The sequence below is a fragment of the Vulpes vulpes genome, chromosome 3, assembly GCF_048418805.1.
Source record: "Vulpes vulpes isolate BD-2025 chromosome 3, VulVul3, whole genome shotgun sequence".
Classification (NCBI taxonomy): domain Eukaryota; kingdom Metazoa; phylum Chordata; class Mammalia; order Carnivora; family Canidae; genus Vulpes; species Vulpes vulpes.
Window position 1 is genome coordinate 118,383,435 of NC_132782.1, and position 9,705 is coordinate 118,393,139.

Consider the following 9,705-nt stretch of genomic DNA (forward strand, 5'->3'; position numbering starts at 1 on the left):
AAGTTTTGGTCAGGGAGAGACAAGAAACCTCTGAAGCAGTGTTGGGTAGGTAGTTGTGCTGTGATAGAAGTAAGCCTATAGCTGAGCGGGGGAAGGCGGGGCATGGAATGTGTCACACGTTTTCTTAGGGGACTTTACCATTTTTTTCTAAACAGTTTTACTAGGATAAAATTTACATACCATACGTGTCATTCATTTAAAGTGTACAATTCAGGGACACCTGGGTGGCTCAGTGGTTGAGTGTCTGCCTTCTGCATGTATGTAACATAAAATTTGCCATTTTAACCATTTTTAAGAGTACAGTTCACTATTTCCAGTACTTTTTTCATGATTCCAAACATAAACTCTATAACTGTTCTAAAATAATTCTCCACTCTCCCTTTCCCCCAGCCCCTGGTAACCTCTGATCTTCTTTCTGTCTCTGTGAATTCATCCATTCTAGTTATTTCATGCAAGTAGAATCATACAATATTTTCCTTTTTTGTCTGGCTTATTTCATTTAGAATAAAGTTTTCAAAGTTCATCCATGTTGTAGCATGTGTCAGAACTTCATTTTTGTTGGCTGAATAATATCCCATTTTATGTATATACCACATTTTGTTTATCTGTTCATCTGTTGGTGGATACTTCGATTGTTTCTAGTTTCTGGCTTTTGTGGATAATACTGCAGTAAATACTGGATACGAGTATCTGGTCAGGTCTCTGCTTTCAGTTCCTTTGGGTGTATACTGAGGTGTAGAATTGCTGAATCCTATGGTAAATCTGTGTTGAGCTCTTTGAGGAACTGTCAAACTGGTTTACGTAGTAGCTGTACCCGATTTCATTCCTACGCGTAGTACATAAGAATTCTAATTACAGGGGATCCCTGGGTGGTGCAGGGGTTTGGCGCCTGCCTTTGGCCCAGGGCACGATCCTGGAGACCCGGGATTGAATCCCACATCAGGCTCCCGGTGCATGGAGCCTGCTTCTCCCTCTGCCTGTGTCTCTGCCCCTCTCTCTCTCTGTGTAACTATCATAAATAAATAAATTTAAAGAAAAAAAGAATTCTAATTACAAAAAAAAAAAAAAAAAGAATTCTAATTACATCCTTGCTAACACTTGATAGTTTGTTGTTGTTGTTTTTAATAGTGGCCATCCTAACAGATGCGAGGCAATGTCTCATTATGGTTTGTATTTGCATTTCTCTGATAATGTGTGAGGTTGAGCATCTTTTCATATGCTTGTTGTCCATTTATACATCTTTTTTGGAGAAATGTCTACCAAAATTTTTTGCCAATTTTTTTTTTTGCTTTTTTTTTTTTTTTGCCAATTTTCTTTGTTGAAATATAGCTGACACAGGTTGTATTAGTTTTAGGTGCACAACATAGTGATTCGGCAACTCGACGATATGTTATGCTGTGCTCACCACAAGTATAGCTCCCATCTGTCACCATACAGCATAATTACAATGCCATTGACTCTATTCCCTGTGCTGTACCCTTCACCCCTGTGACTGACTCATTCTATGACTTAAGCATCTACCTTTCACTCCCCTTCACCCATTTTGCCTGTCTCTGCCTCCCCAGCCCCCCACCCCCATCTGACAACTGTCTGTATTTAAGAATTTGTTTCTACTTTTTTTGTTTTGTTTGTTCATTTTTTAGATTCCACATATAAATTAAATCATATTGTATGTGTCTTTCTCTGACTTACTTCACTTAATACCCTCATAATACTCTCTAGGTCCATTCACACTGTTGCAAATGGCAAGATCTTATTCTTTTTTATGGCCGAATAATATTCCATTGTGTGTGTATACACATGCACACGTGCACATGCATGAACACACATCATATCTTCTTTATCCATTCATCTGTCTATGGACGCTTAGGTTGCTTTCGTGTCTTAGCTATTGTAAATAATGCTACAGTAAACATAAGGGTATTAATTTGTGTTTTCATTTTCTCTGGGTAAATACCCAATAGTGGAATTGCTGGATTGTACGGTAGTTCTACCTTTTAATTTTTTGACAGGCCTCTGTACTATTTTCCACAGTGGCCATATCAATTTATACTCCTACCAACAGCGCATGAAGGTTCCTTTTGTGCCACATCCCTGCCAACAGTGTTTCTTCTTTCTTCCTTTTTTTTTTTTTTTTTTTTAGAGTGAGCTCTAGGGGGTTTGTGGGCAGAGGGGGAGAAGGGGAGGGAGAGAAAGAATCTTAAGCAGGTTCCCCACCTAGCATGAAGCCCAATGCACAGCTTGATCTTACGATCCTGAGACCATGACCTAAGCCAAATCAAGTGTCAGGTACTTTCCCCCTGAGCCACCCAGGTGTCCCTATTTCTTATCTTTTAGATAAAAAAGTCATTTCAGTATAGGTAAGGTGATATCTCATTTTGGTTTTGATTTGCATTTTCCTGATGATTAGCAATGTTGAGCATCTTTTCATATATCTGTTGCTTTTGCCCATTTTTAATTGTTTTTTTTAAAAATTGTTGAGTTATTGGAGTTCTATAAATATGTTTTGGTTAATAACCCATAATCATATGTGTGGTTTGCAAATATATTCTCTGATTCCATAGATCGCCCTTCACCCTGCTGATTGTTTCCTTTGCTGCACAGAAGTTTTTAAGTTGGGTGGAGTTCATTTATTTATTTTTGCTTTTGTTTCCTCTGCTTTTGATGTCCTATCTAAGAAATCATTGCCAAATTCAGTGCCCTGAGGCTTTTATCCCATGTTTTTTTCTGGAAGTTTTATAGTATTAGGTGTTATGTTTAGGTCTTAAACCCATTTTTTTTTTCTTTAACCCATTTTGAGTTAATTTCTGTACATGGTATAAGGTAAAGCTTCAACTTTATTCTTTTGCATGTGGATATTTAATTTTCTCCACATCGTTTGTTGCAGAGACTGTTCTTTCTCCAGCGTGTAGTCTTGGCATCCTTGTTGACGATCATTTGGCCATGTATTTAAGAGTTTATTTGTGGACTCTATTTTGTTCTATTGGTCTGTATGTCAGTCTTTATGGCAGTACCACATTATCTGATTACTGTTACTTTGTAGTGTCTAATTAAAATCAGGGAGTATGAAGCCTCCAAGTTTATTCTTTTTTTCTAAGATTATTTGGTTTATTGGGGTCCCTTGAAATTCCATATGAATTTTAGGGCGTTTTCTCTTTTTCTTCAAAAAATGCCATGGGGATTTGAGTAGGTAGGGAATTGAATTGCATTGAATCCGTAGATAGCTTTAGGTAGTGTATTACTATGCTTGTGCTACCATAACAATAATTTCCCTTACATATTAGCATAGATTCTTATACTTAAAATATTGTATATTTAAAAAGTAGATTAGCATATGTATTTTATACAATTACTTTCAATTGCCTTCTAATGAAAATACATGGATGTAGGATAATAGGGGGAAAGGCATAGCCTGGGGATCAGTACTCTTGATTCTGCACCCTTGTTAAAAAAAATTGCCCTGAGACTCATTTTTCTCATTTCTAAAATTGTAAGAATAACTCCACCTCGGAGAAAGGACTAAATGAAATAACATATGTGTAAAGTACAAAATTAGATGCAATTAGTAGAATTATATTGTTTTTATTAATACTCACTACAGGAAATGTTCTTGAGATACTGTATTTGGAGTGCTGTTGATCTTGACATTTGTTTGGAAGAAAATGAGCAACCAGTGCAAACCTCACATGGTCTGAATCCCCAGTGGCTTCCCTTCCCTGTCTCTGCAGAGCTGCTGCCTCCTACAGTGGCTGCTGCTCCTGAGAATGTGCCACTTGATCTTGCAGAAGTGTGGCCTGTCTCTTGTAAGGACAAGAGTGACTGTGAAAATGTTTGTGCTGAGTGCAAGCACTGATTTTCTTCTTTTCTGTTACTCTGGCAGCTCTTGAAGGCCCATTGGCTGGATAATTATGCCAAAGACTCTGTAAACCCTGGAGTCATGGTCTTGCTGGGATGTGGTGCCTTATCCAGCACCTGTGGTCAGCTGGCTAGCTACCCCTTGGCTTTGGTGAGAACACGCATGCAGGCTCAAGGTGAGTTGTGTTTTGTTTTTAAAGGTTCATTTATTTATTTATTTTAGACAGAGCATGCGGGAAGGGGAGGAGGAGCAGAGGGAGAAGGAGAGAGAAACCCAAGCAGGCTGCACTGAGGAGGGAGCCTGACATGGGGCTTGATCTCATGACCCTGAGACCGTGACCTGAGCCAAAACCAAGAGTCCATTGCTTAACTGACTGAGCTGCCCAGGTGTCCCTTCATGAATCTTTAATACCACAGATACACTGTGCATGTACTGTTTGCATATCTGTGCTTTATGCCTAAACTGAGATCTTTTTTTTTTTGCCCATATCGACAGTGCATGTTTTAAGAGTATGTAAGCTTTAGTATCTAGATGGGTTGGGTTGGGTTTAGATTCTTGCCCCAAACCACTTTGGATTTTCATTTTCTCATCTGTAAATGGAAATGAAAACTGCAGTGTTGTGAGAATTAGCAGCAATATATGTAAAGCACCTGGCCTTTGGCAAATTCTTGGTAAATGGTGGCTGGAATTATTTATTATTATTGGACCCTACAACTATTGAACTATGATCCTTCCTCATTGTGCCATTGTTCTCTCCCTTGGCTTTTGTGTTTGCTTTAGAGAGGGCGGTAGAGAGAGAGTCTCAATTAGGCTCCACACCCAGTGCTGAGCCTGAGGGGGGCTTGGTCTCACCACCCTGAGATCATGACCTGAGCCAAAATCAAGAGTCGGATGTTTAACAGACGGATGCTTGTGCCAGGCGCCCCTTTCTTGGCTTTGATTATACTGAGTCTTCCTGGCCCTCTGCCAGTTCATTGATTATTCTTTTAAGATTTGCTGGCTTTTATTGCTATTTAAAGTATGTAGCCTGTTCCTTTCTTTTCTTTTTGGCTCTTTTGCTGGCCAGTCTCACCCACTATCATTTCTTTAAATAGTGTCCCCTGGGTATCCACAGCTCTGTCCCCAGTCTCTCTTTGAAGTACCAACCTCCCTCACCACCCCCCAACCAAGCCTTCACTCGTTAATTAACAAATACTTGCAGAGCCGTGGGCAGGCGCTGGAAACTGCCAGATGCTAAGGTTAGAGCAGTCCACAAGTCAGTTGTGGGCCTTGCCGTTGTTGAGCGGAGAAGACACACGGTCAACACCAAGTAAGCCACCTCCCCTTTGTTAGGGGAGCACAGAGCAAGAAGCTCTAGCCTTACTTGGGAACCAGAGAACATTGTTGTTAAGCTCAGCCTGGGAAGACAGGTGGGAGTTAGCTGGGCAATGGTGGGCGGGTTGGGAAAGAAAGAGCATTCTAGCCTGAGGAAAAGCATATGTGAGGGCACTGAGGCAGGAGAAACGGGGACCATTTGAGGTGCTGGGAGATCATATGGCTGGAGAGAAAAATGCAAAGTAGTAACTAAATATTTCATATGTATCCTCTTATTTAACCACCACAGCCATCTTCGGGATTGACACTAACATCATCTGCATTTTACAGATGAGTAACTGGGGCAGAAGGAGATTAAGTGACTTCCATTAGGTTATACATTTGGTAAATAGTGGAGCTAGACTTCAAACCCAGGCTGTCTGATTGAAAGCGTCACCTGGCAAGTCCTCCCTGCCGTCTGCCAACTACATTTCAGTCCCCGTCCCCTCATGGCCGACAGATCTGTCATTTTTAAAGTCAACGTCTGATTGTTTTATTCCTGTTCAGAAATCTTTGTGACTCTCCAGTGTCCTCAGAATAAATTCTAAAGATCGTAGTGGGAATTTCAAAGCCTGTCGTCATCTGGCCCCACTTTATTTTTTCGCCTCCTGTCCATTTCCCCAAGAGCCCTGCCTTGCCCGCCTCCTGCTGCTGGGTACCCCCTGTGCAATAACCACTTTGACATCAGTAGTGCCCCTGTGGCACATGCATGTTCCCACCTTTGTCTTTGTTGTGGCAGCAACACGACTGTCCCTTCCTCCCTTTTTTGCCTCTTGAGGTCATATTCACAGCCCAGGGACTCTACATTTTTGTAAGCTCCACAAAAGTGTTCCCCTCAATTCCCAGGATTGAACTACTCTCTTTTCAGCACGTGGTTGATGAGGAGGGGTGGTGGTGGCCATGCAGGGTGGTGGAACTTTGGAATCAGAAAGACCACCTGCTCTCAGCTCTCCCACTTACTGGCTAAGTGTACTCGGCCAAGTTTCTCCATCTTTCTAAGACTCCTAATTCCTCATTTATAAAATGGGTATAAGCCTTGTAGGATTGGTATGTAAAGTAATTAACCCAGTATCTAACACATAGTAGTCACTCAACAAATAACTGTTTTATCATTGTTATTATAATTATGGAACTCGCTCTTAGGTGCCCTGCAAGGAGAATTATACAAAGGGGTACTTCTTAGGCTGCTTGGAGTAAATATTATCCTTTCATTGTATTCTCTAATGTCATTCTGAATCATAATAATTTATGGTAGTAATAACAAAACATGCCTAAATATTAAATTTGCCTGGTTTCTTTTCTTTTTTCTTTTTCTAGCCATGATAGAAGGAAACAAACCAATGAACATGGTTGGCCTCTTTCAACAAATAATTTCCAAAGAAGGAATACCAGGTCTTTACAGAGGCATCACTCCAAACTTCATGAAGGTTCTCCCTGCTGTGGGCATCAGTTATGTGGCTTATGAAAAAATGAAGCAAACTTTAGGAGTAACCCAGAAATGACATGTTGAATTTTTTGCTTTAGCATGATTATTGAAATTTTCAACAACTCTGGAATGACTTTTTCTCTTAGAATTAAAAGTCTATGGCAAAAGAAGTCATATACTTCTCACACGCAAAAAGGAAGAGCGTATCAATGATTACTTCAAACATTTGGGCTCAATTTTATATATACAGAAATGTCAAAAATCATAGTTTTGATAAGCTCATACAATTTTGAAAGGGCCATAAAAATTGTATTTTATCTTTTCTTGATAGTACCTTTCTACAAATCTGCCCTGAGTCCTAAATCTGAAAAATGTATTGCTCAAATTAAATTTGTTTTGTGTGGTAATTATAAATCATTAATCTTTATTTTGGGTGGTTCAAGTGTATGCCAGTTCCTTAATACTTCAATGTCTTTTTCTAAAAAAATGATCATAAAAACTTGAAACTTGAGTTGTTTTACATATTTTTTGAGTGTCTTTATAGATTTCCTACCTTACAGCAACCAAATAAGTAGAGGGCTTGTATCCTTATCTTCCTTAAAGCTGAATGAGAATGAACTTAAGTGCCAAAATTCCAGCCATGCAAATACTCTAGTCCATTTATATTTTTAAGGAGGAGTGATGAGATGATATTTATTTCAGTCTACCCTTCACCATTTTCCTTGCCTGTTTTTGGTTCCTGGAATGACACATTGATTGTCAAACTATCAATGGAAGGCAACCTATTTGAAAGATCCTACTTATTCTGTCTTTGCTTTGAAAAGCACCAGGAAACAAAACCCTTCTACTTCTATCAGCTTCTTCAGAGCTTCTTTACTTTGTCCTTTGTTTCCTCCTTGAATCAGATTCTGTTTTAATCAGGAAGGCTCCTAGAGAGCATACTTGGTAATCTGACATTTCTTAATTACATGAAGTAGGTTGATCATGGGTGGATGACATTTTCATTGCCCCCCACTGTTGAATTTGTTTGAACCTGCAGTTCTCAATTTGGGCAGCACACACCTAGGAGGTTAGTGCATTTCAATAGTAGTATGTGTTGATATTATATATTAGGTACCTACGTTCAAATGAAAGGCCCAAGTTATAAGCATATACTTATATGCTCATGAACATGTTCATGGTCTCCCTTGCTCCAAGTTTTGGGAACATGCTATGATATAGGAAATTTATAATATTGATAGCATATTTTTATTTTACTGAAACATTTTTGTAGTCAACCATCTTGTTTTGATTTGTGTAATTAGGGCTTAGATGTTTATTAGTTGAAGTTATTCTGTAGCTTTTTAATTTAGTTCCCAAACACATGTTTGATTTCTAGTGATTTCTATTATTGCCAACATTTTAGTGCAAGTCCAGTGACATGATGGGCACACTTTATTTGAACCTACCTCTTACATTTTCTGAACCAAAGAGAAATGTTGGAGCTGTGTTTGTGAAACATATTCTAAAATACAGGTTTCATACATTAGTTATGCCTGATAAATGTCTTGGTATTTATACCTGTGATAAACCTGAGACTCCACTATTTCTTCATGGTTGTTTATATATTTTTGAGTAATACAGAAATGACAATATTAAGGTACATGATTAGCTTTTTCTTTTTCTACTCATAAGGATTATAGAGTTAATGACCAGAATTTCGAGCTACTGAAAAACAGTCATTGTTCATTATGAATTTAAGTTGTCTGCTATTTAGCTTTATAAGGTGTGAATGTGATTTATCTGTGCATCTTGTACCTTTTAAATAATCTTGTGTCTTTTGAAAAGAGCCCAGAGTTGAAGATGTTTATTTCCAGTATTACTATATATGTACTTTCCATTTATATTAAAAAAAAAAAGCTATATACTTGTTTTAAAAATGACTTGTTTCCTCATTTTAAAAAATAGGCAAAAAAAAAAAAGGCTGTATCATACAGCTTCTATCACTGGCAGCAGTTTGAATAATTCTTTTCATATCTGAGTCTTACAGTCTTTCCAAATATTTTGCCTTTTCCTGAACAGCCACAACAGTTGTCTCTCATACATACTGGCATAAGATGATGTTTTTCTTGGTGTCCAAATTTCACATTTACTAGTTAGAGTTACACCTCTGGGGGTTCACAATGTCAAGGAGAATTCAAAATCATGGGATTTCTTGACACAAATTGGTAGAGTATCAGTTTGTCTTGAAGCTTGGGAAGCAAAGCTAAATAAGTTTACTGGTAAGTGATTAATTTTTTTTACAATGAAGATTATACTTAAATACAAAATTTGATTTTAAAAAATAAAAATAATAAAACTAAGACTGCAAAGAAATGTCTGTGCTACAACTCAAATGCCACCAAGACTCCAGGAATAAACATATCATCAGTCCTTCTCTGTCTTTTCTCAGGAACCCTGAGAGGGAGGGTGTAAGCAACCGTTGCCAGCCAGAGGGTTACCACAGGAGACATATTAGCTGAGCGTTTCTCCATTTCTCAGTCCCCAGGACTCCAGGACAAGATTCCTGGAGGTAGGGCTCCTCTGGGAGTAGGGCTTTCTTCTTGGAAATATTTGAAAACACCTTTCCTTTCTGGTAACCTCCGTGTCCATCTCACAGTTTTCCCTACTGCAGTCCCAACATACTGGCCCCTTCCCTAGGTAGCATGTCTGTTGGCTGCCATATGCCTCTCCCTCTCCAGGAAGAATTTTAATATTTTTTGAGAATTTTAATTTAAAAAAATGAGTAGAGACCTTAAAATCTTTCTAGATATTTTCCTGAGAATTAGACAGAGATCTTCAGCCTTAGCAAACTAGCAAGGCTCTAGCTATCTTCATATCCTCTGACCACCTTGTATTTGCCCAGGATTTGTTTATTTGTTTTTACAAGTCGTACAATATTGAAAACAATTCTTTTACTTATTTTTTGTTAGTTGTTAATTGTCCTGCTTTGAATCTACTTCCACAAAGTCAAGATAACAGTAACAAAGAAGTGATCTGTATCTTGTTACTCCTGAAAAATGTGCTGATCTGGCCAGGGATTTTAAAAACA

General features: G+C 38.5%; 1 protein-coding gene across 1 annotated transcript in view; it reads left to right on the forward strand.

Annotated features, from left to right (window-relative positions):
* Positions 1-8,461, forward strand: part of LOC112918237 (mitochondrial adenyl nucleotide antiporter SLC25A24) — a 48,934-nt gene extending 40,473 nt beyond the window's left edge. The window contains exons 9-10 of the mRNA XM_072754462.1: positions 3,881-4,031; positions 6,527-8,461. Coding sequence (XP_072610563.1) covers positions 3,881-4,031; positions 6,527-6,711 — 336 coding nt within the window. The 3' untranslated portion in view covers positions 6,712-8,461. The remainder of the gene's footprint in view (positions 1-3,880; positions 4,032-6,526) is intronic.
* The last annotated feature ends 1,244 nt before the right edge of the window (positions 8,462-9,705 follow it).